Here is a 12,528-nt window from a genome sequence, read left to right as displayed (position 1 = left end):
ATGTACTATTGAACGAGTTAGTTAACTAAAGTAAAATGTGCATCATTATGTCTATTGTCAATATCATTATATCTATTGTCAAATGCACGAGTAATTTTGACCATCAATATCTACTGAACGAGTTAGTTACTAAAGTAAAATGTGTATCATTATGTCTATTGTCCAATGTACTATTGAACGAGTTAGTTAACTAAAGTAAAATGTGCATCATTATGTCTATTGTCAATATCATTATATCCATTGTCAAATGCATGAGTAATTTTGACCATCAATATCTACTGAACGAGTTAGTTACTAAAGTAAAATGTGTATCATTATGTCTATTGTCCAATGTCCTATTGAACGAGTTAGTTAACTAAAGTAAAATGTGCATCATTATGTCTATTGTCAAATGTATAAAATATGTATCATTTTATCTATTGTCAAATGTACTATTTTATCTATTGTCAAATGTACTATTGAACAAGCTAGTTAACTAAGTAAAATGTGTATCATTATGTCATAATTGTCAAATGTACTTTAGATAGATTGATTGAACCCGTAGGTCTATCTATTTGAAAAATATTTGTAAGACGAACATTGAATGGAAAAAGTCAACAGTATCACGAAGGGAAGTACATACTACATGCATGTAGTATACTCCTATATGCTAAGGTCAAAAGGGGAGACTGCCGACTGGGTCCGCATGATGAGGAGGAGGATGCCATGATGATGATCTCAGCAGTAGCCGAAGCAGTCAACGAGGATGGCCACAGCGATCTCGGCGCTCAGACGACCCGGCGGCGACGCGCCGGCCGCAACCGCACCAGCGTCGCCGTCGCCCGCCCCCGCGTCCTTCGTTCCCGTGCCGCTTGTACTTGGACCCGCAGCAGCCGTCGACGCGCCGTCCTCCTCCGATCCTCCGAGGCGGCGTGACGCCGTGGCGGCGGCGCGGCCCCGGCCCGGACGTCGTCTCGCTCGCCCTGCGCGCGCGGCGGCGCCCGAAGAGGCGGAGCCGAGGTCCTGGAGCATCGCCTCCCGCCCCCGCAGCCCGATCATCTCCACCGCCGCCGCCGATCACCAGCCGCCGAACGCGCTCGACATCGCGGCCGGGATGACGGCCGAGCAGCTCGTCGTCGGAGTTGCCAAGAAGATGACGATGGATGGAGATCTCGGGGCTTGGTTAGTCTTGTCCCGTTCTCTCGCCGAGAAGGCGCGGTCGGTGTGGTCGTTTTTATAGTGGGACTGATGGTGTGGTCGGCGGGCGGTGATCAGAACGCGCGCGAGAGGAGACGCAGACGCGTGTCGGGCTGGGGGCAGGAAGGAAGGCGCGCGCATCTGGAACCGGGAGAGATGTCGTCTCTGGTTTTGGCCCCCGGGATGGGGAGAGGAAGCTTCTGCATGCGGTTTTGGAGGCCCAGACCACAGCTTCGGCTCGACCTCGAGTAAAATGCATGGGCGGTAAGTAAACTTGGCAGCTAATGTCGTTCTACTTTGAAGTTCTTAAACTTACTAATTGGTTCATGTAAGGTTCAAATCACAGTTGCTTAGATTAAATGTCCACATGTCTGCCAACGTGGAGCTAGGTGGAACCCCTCACCTTCTAATTCTCTCTTATCTCCTCCTCTTCCTCCATGGCTCTCTCCCGCAACAGGAGTAGCAGCAGGGGGGGCTTAGTTGAGGCAGCAGCGGCCTCGCGTGGGTGGATGGTGGGTGTGCGCGGGCGGGCGGCGGCGGCAGCGGTCTGGTGCGGGGGAGATGGTGGCGGCAGACTTGTGCAGGCACGCGACATGGAGGAACACAACATGCATGATCTCTTGTGACGATATTTCCTTAGCTCTTGTTGCTCATGATGCATAACCCACTTACCCACACACACCTCAGTACACGCTATTACAGTCTTACAGATGTGCTATGCTATTACTGCTGCACTTTGGTCCAAGCACATCACAAAAAGAGCATTTGAGTAGCAAAAACGACTGTTCCAGTTACGTGTCCCTGAATTTTTTGGTGGTGTTCGGGTCGAAACGGCCCAGCCATCCGGACGAAATTTCTTTGTTTCTTCTTCGCGACGTGAGCCCACGAAGCTGGACGGCCCAGTGCCCACGCTTGTTCCGTAAGATGAGAAGGATCTCGCGTTCTCGACTAGCAACGACGACGAAAGCGCGAAACCCTAGCCGCGCGTGACGCGTCGTGTTCTCCATCTCCAGCCACGAACGAGGTGGGTGCCATGGCGCTGCGCTATGTGTGTGTCACCGCCGACGACGACGGGCACTGGAGGACCTCTCGCCTGCTGACGACGACGACGACGACGGTACACCGCTGTTGGCCAGACCGATCGGCACCAATCAACCAAACCTGCTGGATTATTCTTGCATGCAGCAAGAGAATTAACGATGTTCTTATCTGGCATTGGCGCCAATCAACCAAACCTGCGTGGCTCGATCTAGCTATTGACTGTTATAGGTATCAATCCATTGAAAAAAAGTTAGTTCTTGATCATTGTGCTCGATTTGTGCTGGCTAGCACAGAAAGTATCTGTGCTGGAGGGTGGCTAACATCGTCCGTCAGCACAACCCGCTCTATGCTGGCAGACGAGCACCCACTAACACAGACGCTATTTGTGCTAGTTCAAAGTTGCTTGCGGTGCACCGCAAACCGTACGTGATATATTGTTTCTTTGATCTTAGGCTGCTGCTGGTTACTTGAGTGGACCTGCTGCTGCTCGGAAGATGGTCGTTTGCTCCCGTCAACAACAAGCGCAGAGAACTCCCGTCAGTTGCTTGTCCATCAAGGTCCTCTATACTAGAATTAAACAAAGATCACCATCGTTGATTAATGTCAGTGTTGTGCTATTACATTCCCTTTTGTCAGGTGCTTTAATTTTCCACGGGGACGTAGTAACAATGACATGTCACCAAACTGGCAACACCGTTTTCGCTGCCTTGGGAGTTCTTGCTGGGTGCAGTAAATAAAACTGATGCACACGCCCTGACTGCTTTGCGAATAAACACTTTCTGATCGGCCAGTTTCTTTTAATTTGTTGCAACTGCGTGTGTTTGTAAGCATACACGTACTTGGTAAGGTTATTATGAGAGGAGAGAGAGGTTTCATCCCCACAACACCTAACATGCACAGTTACCAAGTTTCCAGTCTTGGTAACAATGCATTAATGAAACTGTGCACTAAGACCGGTCTTACATAGCTTGTCCGCTTGTAGACGGGCCTTACATAGCTTGTTCACTTGTAGGGAACGCAACGCGAGCTGAATTTATGGTGTGGACCTTGCACCACACATAGGTATTTGTAAGGTAACCGAACTACCGAAGTGGTGTGCTACCAAGCTCTCTCTAAATCTGAGGAACTCACTAGCACCAATAATTGCAAATAACTAAAAAAATCTTCGAACAAAGGATATGGTCATCTCCTTTCCATTTGTTCTTCCAGGATTCTCTTCTGCTTATGTGTATTGTGTCATCGCATGCATTCCTGAGCACACGCGCTTCAGGTCATACTGAATGGTAAGATTAGAACATAAGGAAGAAGAAGATAGTGAAGTACAAGACTTTCAGAGCGAAAAGAAGCATAAAAGTCAATAATAGGAATATTATGATAATGATGCGTGGAGTGGATAGGAGGAACCCAGTATAAGCTATATGATTTTGCACAGATTGTCACAGTATTATGATTTTGACTTAATAGCAATATGAGATATATATTGCCATTATGCGGCAACCTGTACCGCTTTGCCTGAAAATCAAATGGTGAACAGGAAAGTCAACATCTTTAATTAACACAGCAGTGTACAAGGAGCTCAGAAAAGCTATCATATTTGTCAGATGAAGGATATAAATTTTGGGAGGACCTAAACTAGTCGCTTGAACACTGGTATCTTCCGTCCAGCGTTTTTAGTCCCGGTCATTTTTTGGACCCGGGACTAAATAGTCTTTAGTCCCGTGTCAAACAACCACCACTGAAGGCCACCGACGACGGAAGTTTTAGTCCCGGTTGGTAATATCAACCGGAACTAAAGAGACCCTTTAGTCCCGGTTGTAACGGCTAGTGGGATGGTGAGGCGTTTAGCCCACCTTATCATCTCCTCTCTCTCCACCTTATCATCTCCCCTCCCTTGTCTCGTGCAGGCAATCTTTCTCTTCTTCCTTATTTCTCTCCTCCTCTCCCTTTCTTCCAGGCGAAGTGGGCGGCGCGCAGGTGGGCCCATTTTTTTTAACCCTTTAGTCTTGATAGATTAGTTCTGGTTGGATTTTCGAGACCTATGTGTCTCTTCAACCGGGACTAATGCTCACTTTTCCACCGGTGGAAGCAACCAATTTATGTCCATGGTTTTAGCCCCTGGAAAATGGCTGCAGTTTGGGAGGCACTCTGATGCTGCACGTTGTCTGCATCTCAAAAACTGCAGAAAGAAAGTGTGCAATCAACCACCATCTCTCCAGTACGAAAGGATGTACATTCAGTGAAACGCACTCGGATAAGATCTCATAATAATCTCTCTTCAACTTAATTTGCCCGTGGTACATAGCCACATGCTCAATGTTTGCACACAAAGTAAATATGGTCTATGCTTACAACTTACAAATGCATTGATGTAGTAAGCCATGCATGCAATTCCCAGCACATGATGAGCAAAATGATAAGATGCAAATAAGATATAATTGAGACCATATGAAAAGGACATTTCAAACCTAAAAAAGCGGCATACTGCACTGCACTTACATAGATTCCTAAAGTAGAACATATTTTTTTAGCTAAGACCAACACAGAAAAAACTGTTTGCATATGTAACTCAATAACCTTCATGCTGCAGATATTCTCCTCTCTGTCTTGGGACCTATATGGAGATTTTATCAATATTCTTGCACTGAGAATGATGTTTTGAAGGACATGTCCACTGTTAAGAAGAGCTTTCAACATTTACTTACTACCCGGAAAATTTCTGTTTTCTTTTAAATCTTATCTCCGTTATCGATCCATGTTAAATGATCTAGAGTTTCAGGCGTAGCGGTGAAAATGCTAGCTTATTTTTTCCCTCTTTCTGAATCCAGTCCACGATCGAGCCTTGCAGCCTGATGGGTGCATGTCCAACCCATAAGTTGAGGAACTGAGGAACCACATGATCTCGCTCCTGTTGTTGCACAATCTTTCCTCCCCGAATCATTCGTCGTGTGCTCTGCATCTTCGTGCTTCCCTTCACAACATGAATATATGCAGTGCCCTGTTTAGACTTCCAAAGCATCTGGTAGACTAATGCGTCTGTGTTTTGGCGAAAGTACTCTACCGCCTTTGCAAGTGTGATCTCTTCCAGCTGTGTCAAGGTAATGTCTCTATGCATGCAATGTTGCTCCTCACTGTGATTCACTGCTATAGCAGAGCTTTTATCCCCAGGCGACAGGTTCTCTGAAGAACCATGGGGCATAAAGAGGAGTCCAGCTATCAGATATTCAGAATCTTGGAGACAAATTTCGCCTCCATCCAGTGAGACTTGGCACTCCAAATGCGCTTCAATAACTGGTTCTAGAGAAACATCTGACGTGTCTGTGTTGCTACAATGGTGAGCTTCATGCTGGTCAATCTTCTTGCAGCATGATGGGTCTGGACGAAGCCACTGAGAGACACAACCAACTAGATTGTCCCAATGTTCTTTCTGGCGTGAGTCAACAAACGGCACCCATGAGAAGTCTTGTGCAGGCAGTTTCATAATTTTGTTCCTAATAACTTCAACTTTAGACTTGAAAAGAGGTGTAAACAGCTGCAAGCACTTCATTGCAATCCCAACTATGTCCGTACTCTCAGAAAGTTGTAGCATGATGCTGAAGTAAAAATTGTTCTCTGGTGCATTACCATCTTTCTGGATGAAGACTAGGGAAACCTCTACCCTATGCTCTGCAGTAATGAAGGGTAACCACAGTATAAAAAAACTGCTCCCATTTCCCTGGTCGATTTTGTGCTGCAGCTTCTTCCCTGCAAAAAAGTTCTTGATGAAAGGGTTGAAGGGCATGTGACAATGCGGTGTGCAACCAAGCTCGATGAACCTCAAGAAGTCGCCAGCACCATCTGCATACCACTCAAATCTTCTAACAATAGATGTTCTTAACTGGTTATCATGGCCAAAGGCAGAGGAGATGAGTGACCTGGTAGCATGTGCTATCCGTTTAGGAAAGGCTGAATTCCTCACCTCCTGTTCGATCTGTTCTTCTTCTAGGATCCTATTCTTGCATCTGTGCAGCGTGTCGTCACACTCTTGAGCAGCACGCTTCAGCTTTTTACGCCAGCGCAACAAGGATGCACCAGTGATTTGCCACTTTTCAGATGTCTCGAGAGCAGCCTCCAACTTAATGTGCGCCATCTCTAGCCTCTCCAAGTTTTCGTTGGCCTTTGATTTCTCTTTCCCCTCATGCCTGTTAATGAGGTCAGATAAGATTTGGCTAACTGCTTCATGGACAACAGCAGAACTGACCATATTCGCCATTAGGATTCAAGCATCTATAACATTCCTTCCCTGCTCAGGAATTGCAACATATAACAGTATGTAAGTATACATGAGACTAAAAATATATGGACTTTGGATCACAAGCAAATATTTAGCTTACCGGTTGTAAGAATCTACCTTCGATAGAATCGCAAGGAAGCGGTGGTCAGCTATCCTGTGTATGAAGGTATCTATCTACCTTTGAACTGCAAGGTAAGATATGAACTTAGAGAAGAGGATAGTGTGGACCAAGATTTATAGGAAGCAAAAGGAGGCAGACAATTCACTAACAGAAATGCACTATCAGAGGGTCTGAGGGATGTAAAGGATTTGGTCTCTGCAAGAGGAAAATGTTGATTCAAGAAGGGACATCTGACTTCAATCAGCAGTGAGAGTCTCCGCATTTTTACGTGCTTGGATATAGTTGCCTAACATGTAGTACGTGATGGCAACTGGCAAGTTGAAGGGGGTGCATTTAAGCTGTGTGAAGAAAAATCAAATGGCGGCTGCTATGCTAAATGGTACAGGTGGAGTACGACGTAAAATATGTCAACTTATTAAACATCTTATTCAGCAGCTGTACTGGGCAGGAAACTCAGAAATATCTTGGCCTTTGCCAGATAAGCGAGGCAACTTAAAACAGGACACAACTTTATAGTAGATGAAGCAAAAATATCCGAGTCTCTGCAAAAAAGTTCCACGGTGTTCTAGCCTGGCTGATGTCTAATCTCACTGATATTTTTCCTTACATATTCGTTTTCTATGTTTCCTGCCCCTCATTTCTTAACTTGAATTTGTTAGTCAAAAGGACTGCATTTGATGCATCAAAGTACAGAGGACTGGTTGCCATGGGGAAAGGGACTACTCCTTTATCTGTATATGCTGGTAGCATGTGCTATCCGTTTAGGAAAGGCTGAATTCCTCACCTCTTTTTCTATCTGTTCTTCTTCTAGGATTCTATGTTTGCATTTGAGCAGCATCATCACACTCTTGAGCAGCACGCTTCAGTTTTTTACGCCAGCGCAGCAAGGGTGCATCGATGATCTGCCACTTTTCAGATGTTTCGAGAGCAGCCTCCAACTTAATGTGCGCCATCTCTAGCCTCTCCAAGTTTTCGTTGGCCTTTGATTTCTCTTTCTCCTTATGCCTATTAATGACATCAGATCACAAGATTTGGCTAACTGCTTCATGGACAATAGCAGAACCGACCATCTCTGCCATTAGGACTCAATCTATAGCATCCCTTCGCTGCTCTGGAAATGCAACATATGACAGTACGCCAATAAACATAAGAGACTATAGAAATACATGGTCTTTGGATCACAAGCAAAGATTTAGCTTAGCGGCTGTAAGAATCTAACTGCGACAGAATCGCAAGGAAGTGGTGGTCAGAAATATCCTATGTATGAAGGTATCTACCTTTGAAACTGCAAGGTAAGATACGAGCTTAAGAAGAGGATAGTGTGGTCCAAGGCTTATAGGAAACAGAAAGATGCAGACTATTCAGTAGCAGAGGTCTGCAGCAAAGTGTCCGGAGGATTTGGCCTGTACATGTGGAAAATGCCGGCTCAAGAAGGGACATCCGACTTCAATCAACTATGAGAATCTAACAGAAAACCTCTTGTACCCTTTCATGGAGGCTGCTCTATATGCTAACTGTGGACAATTGGAGCACCCATGAATTCGGTACCGTACAGGGGCAGGGAACTAGGAAAAGTCGGCAGCTTGAAACAGCCCCTCTTGTCTCGTAACTTTGTAGTGGATGAAGCAAAACTTTCCAAAGGCGTTTCTACCCTGGCTGACGTCTAAGACTCACCGACGTTTCTCCTTACATCCTCTTTTTCTCTGTGTTCTGCCTGCCCCTCATTGCTTAATCAGAAGGACTGCATTTGATGCATGAACGTCCAAGTACAGACTACAGAGGACGGATAGCTGGGGGAAACAAAGGGAGTACTGCTGTATCTGTATATCCTGGAAGCTGGATGACAACAAACTGACTGATTTTGAGCAATTGATTTAGTGTCTCTCCTAGCCCAGCTCCATCCAACGACTGGCTCCAGACGCACTCGACGCGGGACAGGGGCAGGGGAGTAAGTCGAGGTTACCTCTAATCCCTGAGCGGTGAGCGCGGCAGTGGTGGCGGACGTCGCCTCGGCCGCTCGTCATCATCCTCGTCCTCCACGGCGCCGCCTCCGCTCCCGCACCGCACCCCCATAATCGCCGGTCGCCGCCTCCTCCGCGCCTGCGGCGGCGGCGGCGGCCTGTCGGCCTTTTTTTGGGCTTTTGGCTGTCTCTCCCTCCGGCCACACACCACAACCACTTTTTGGCCCAGAACCATAACATTCCTGCAGTGCTGTGGCGTTAGCTTGGGCCGGAGGGAGAACGAACCCCGCGACAGCGGCCGTAGTGGGCCGTGGACGGCGCATCGGCCGCTCTCCCTCGTCCTCCACGGCGCCGCCGCCGCCGTGCACCCTCCTCCCTCTCCTCCCCGGCCTCCTCAACACGGCGGCACCGGGACAACCATCGCCGGAGGCCCGAGCGGCGCGTGGCATTACTTCCACCGTTCCACGAACGAACACGTCTGGCCGCGCTCGCGGCACGGTTTGCCGCCCGGCCAAGGCCACCAGCTGCCGCGAGCGCCGGCCTGACGTGGAAGACGCCTCCTGCGATGCGCCCAGATCTCGGCCGCACGGTATCGATCGGGCGGCTGGTAGGTGCCCAGGGGGTCCACCCTTTGGGGCCATGGTGGCACAGCGCGCCGGCCGGAGCGGCACCACACTAAGACCTCAGCCAGTCCCTAGCTGCCATCCTCTTCCTCGTGGACACCTCGGAACCACGCCCTCTTGCATCTAGCCAGCGCCACGCTACCGTCAGCCGGCCGGTGTGAGAGGCAGCTAGCTAGCCTGGAGGCGAAGGGGCCGACGGGCGGGATGCTGGGCGCGGCATGACATGGCGCAGGCACAAAGCTCTGCTGAGACGTCGGCCAGCTCATCTGCGCCATTCAACGCCGCTGTGCGGCTGTGCCCGCCGGCCGGCCCCGGGAGAGAGAGAGAGAGAGACGAAGCCGTCGCGGATGCGCGGGCGCCACCAGTCGACCGGAAACTAACGCTTCTGTCCTGTTGACGACGCAGACGCTGGTTGCAGAAACAGGCTGATTCCAGTAAAACACGGCAACTGGCTCAAGTAACAGGCATACTATTTTGCAGTTTCCTCCCATCAATTGTAATGGTTAAAAGGACACCTCTACACTTACAGATAAGTTACAGTGCAACTAAAATAAAAAAAATCTTTTACGGTACACAATACTACATTATACTACTGTTCGAATGTAACCATAGAATGGAACTGCCACTATACTGTACACACGTTCTCCGCTTTCAGGATGCTATATACTAAAATAGATTCCTAATTCAGAACATTTTTTTCCGTAACAAAGACCAAAACAAATACAAGTTGACGAAGATAGGAACTCATTGGTCCTGACCCTGTACCAGGAGCATTTAACCCAAATTCGAGCTCTGAAATCATTTGAACCTCGATGTTTTGACAGATCTGTTAATTCTCAGTTATGAATCCTAACTCCAACCTGCATGCGATCCTCCCTGGAACACTCCTTTTCCATTTTCACTTCTGCCTGTTCCCCCGATCGATCAATAATGGTGCACGGTCTAGATTTCCGCCGCAGTGATTGTGGCGCTAACTGCTTTTCCTTTTCTTTCTGAAGCCAGTCCATGATCGAGGCTTGCAGCTGGATGGGAGCATGCTTAACCCATAAGTCGACAAAATGAGAGACCACGTTTGTCAGATTCCCCAACTCTACGTCACTTCGGCGAAATAGCTTTCTTTTCCTACCTCCAAGGAATGTTCTCCGTGTTCTAGGCATGAAGATGCTTGCCTTCTCAACCTGAATGTATGCTGTGCCGGATCTGGACTTCCAAAGCATCTGGTATACTGTTGCTTCAGTGTTTTGGCTGAAGTAACCTATTGCCTTTGGCAGCATGATCTCCTCCACTTGTTCCAAGGTCATATCTGTGTGAAGACAATGTTGCTTCTCACCGTTGACCATAACAACAGCAGAACTCCTATCTGCAGGCAGTAGGTCTTCCGAATAGTCATGGGGTGTAAAGAGGAGTCCAACTTTCAGATAGGGAGAATCTTGCAGAGAACATTTCCCTTCTAACATTGAGGTCCTCTGTTTGTTATACTTGGAAAATGAGACTTGGCACTGCAAATTCACTTCAATAACTGACTCCAGAGAAACATCTTGCAATCCTGAACTGTCTGCCTTGCTACTATGACAAAACTTGTGCTGTTCATGCTGCTTGCAGCATAATGGGTTTGGGCGAAACCATCGAGTGCTAAAGCTATAAAGATTATCCCAGTGTTCTTTTTTGCCCCAGTGTTCTTTTTTGCATGAATCAGCATATGGCACCCATGATAAGTCCTGCGTAGGAAGTTGAGTAAGTTCGTTCCTAATAGATTCAACTGTAGACTTGAAATGAAGGGTATATAACTGCAAGCATTTGATTGTGATACCAATAATGTCTGTACTTTCTGAAATCTGTAGCATTACAGTAAGGAAAAAGTCATTCTCCGGTGCATTACCATCTTTTCGGATGAACATTAGGCTAGCCTCTATCCCATGCTCTGCATTACGGCAGGGAACAACTGATAGTAGAAACAAAGGGTACTTGTTTCCCCCATCAATTTTATGATGTAATTCACTGCCAGCAAAAAGGTGCTTTATCATGGAGTTGACAGTCATCTGACGGCGTGGTGTGCCACCAAGCTCCACGAACCGTAGAAACTCGCTAGCTCCATCTGACAACCACTCAAATCTTTGAACAATGGATCTGCTCAACTCATTCTTGTTGCTGCTAAAGGCAGAGAAAATAAATGACGTAGTAGCATGTGCCATCCGTTTAGGAAAGGTTGAATTCCTCACCTCCTGTTCAATTTGTTCTTCTTCTAGTATTCTCTGCCTGCATTTCTGCAAGGCTTCATCACACTCTTGAGCAGTAAGCTTCAGCTTCTTGCGCCAACGTAACAATGGTGCATCAGTGATGAGCCACTTGTTAGATATCTCAAGAGCAGCCTCCAGCTTGATGTGTGCCATCTCCAGCCTCTCCATGTCTTCTTTTGAATTTGATTTCTCTTTCCCTTCGCACTTGTGAACGAGATCAGATATGATTTTGCTAACTGTCTCCTGGACAACCACAGAACTGACCACATTTGCCATTAGGATTCAAGCACTTGTAGCAGACTAGCAGCCTTCCCTGCTCAGGAAATGTCACATGGACCAGTATGAATAAGAAACTATTTACAGGAACAGACTACAAATCGATGCATAATTAGTTTAGAGAAATCTCTATCTGCCAAATTGAATATGGAACACGAAAGAACTTTGAATCATAAGCAAAGATTTGGCATACCGTCTTCAAGAATTTACTTGATGATGGAATTGCATGGAGGTACTGAATATCCTGAGTATAGGGCTGGGATAGCTTGGAGGTGCAAGGTAAGAAAAAATTGCTGCCCAAGACTTTAATAGGAAAAAGAAGTGGTCATTTCCATAATCGGGTCTCGCTGATAGTGAGGGGTAGGGAGGAATTGGTCTCCACAAGTAAACATTCGTTGGCTAAAGAAGGGTTTCTTTTACTTCAAGTCTCCTGAAGGTATTTTATATTTTGACATGTGTGACTGGACCTCAGTACGTGTCTGTATATAATTTCCCAGCAGGCATCAATTGGTCAAAAGTTTCGTGGGAAATCAAGTGGAGTGTGTGGTTGGATGACTGACAAGGTCCAAGAACAAAACAAATCAGAATACAACTCTGCACATCTTTTTCATGTGCAAGTGTTGGTGGAATATTTGGAAGGAACATAATCGGTGAGTATTTCAACAAGAACCTAAAGAAGTCGTGGACCTGGCTTACCTGATTAAAGAAGATGTCCAACTCTTTCAAGCTTCCATGAGATTGAGGGGGAGCAAGGGAAGGGTCACCGAAACTTTTTTTTTAAAAGAACAGGAGGGTGATCCCCTACTGGTTATATAATAAAAAT

The 12,528-nt window shown here is 46.8% G+C and overlaps 2 protein-coding genes across 6 annotated transcripts; both read right to left on the bottom strand.

Annotated features, from left to right (window-relative positions):
- Positions 1–3,781: 3,781 nt before the first annotated feature.
- Positions 3,782–8,643, bottom strand: LOC117842609 (uncharacterized). Of its 5 annotated transcripts, none has more exons than XR_004637540.2 (3): positions 6,588–6,879; positions 4,792–6,496; positions 3,782–4,393 (listed from the first exon to the last, which is right to left on the bottom strand). XR_004637540.2 is itself a non-coding variant. In XM_034723091.2 (3 exons), the coding sequence occupies exon 3, from the start codon at positions 6,464–6,466 to the stop codon at positions 4,982–4,984; it is 1,485 nt and encodes a 494-aa protein (XP_034578982.1). In that variant the 5' UTR covers positions 6,467–6,496; positions 6,588–6,672; positions 8,572–8,643; the 3' UTR covers positions 4,477–4,981. The 5 variants fall into 5 exon arrangements, 4 of the variants coding, with proteins under 4 accessions (XP_034578982.1, XP_034578985.1, XP_034578983.1 ...); XM_034723091.2 differs by lacking the exon at positions 3,782–4,393 and adding an exon at positions 8,572–8,643 and having other exon boundaries at positions 4,477–6,496; positions 6,588–6,672; XM_034723094.2 differs by lacking the exon at positions 3,782–4,393 and adding an exon at positions 8,572–8,638 and having other exon boundaries at positions 4,477–6,496; positions 6,605–6,672.
- Positions 8,644–9,722: 1,079 nt separating this feature from the next.
- Positions 9,723–11,987, bottom strand: LOC117845797 (uncharacterized). Its single transcript, XM_034726881.1, has 2 exons — positions 11,899–11,987; positions 9,723–11,742 (listed from the first exon to the last, which is right to left on the bottom strand). The coding sequence occupies exon 2, from the start codon at positions 11,703–11,705 to the stop codon at positions 10,029–10,031; it is 1,677 nt and encodes a 558-aa protein (XP_034582772.1). The 5' UTR covers positions 11,706–11,742; positions 11,899–11,987; the 3' UTR covers positions 9,723–10,028.
- Between the last annotated feature and the right edge of the window lie 541 nt (positions 11,988–12,528).

Source organism: Setaria viridis, chromosome 2, assembly GCF_005286985.2.
Source record: "Setaria viridis chromosome 2, Setaria_viridis_v4.0, whole genome shotgun sequence".
NCBI classification, from domain to species: domain Eukaryota; kingdom Viridiplantae; phylum Streptophyta; class Magnoliopsida; order Poales; family Poaceae; genus Setaria; species Setaria viridis.
Note: the sequence above shows the minus strand (reverse complement) of the source record. Positions and strands in the feature narration are given on the sequence as shown.

Excerpts from the sequence above, each read along its gene's own strand:
- LOC117842609 (XM_034723091.2), bottom strand. The coding sequence starts at position 6,466 with ATGGCGAATATGGTCAGTTCTGCTGTTGTCCATGAAGCAGTTAGCCAA.
- LOC117845797 (XM_034726881.1), bottom strand. The coding sequence starts at position 11,705 with ATGGCAAATGTGGTCAGTTCTGTGGTTGTCCAGGAGACAGTTAGCAAA.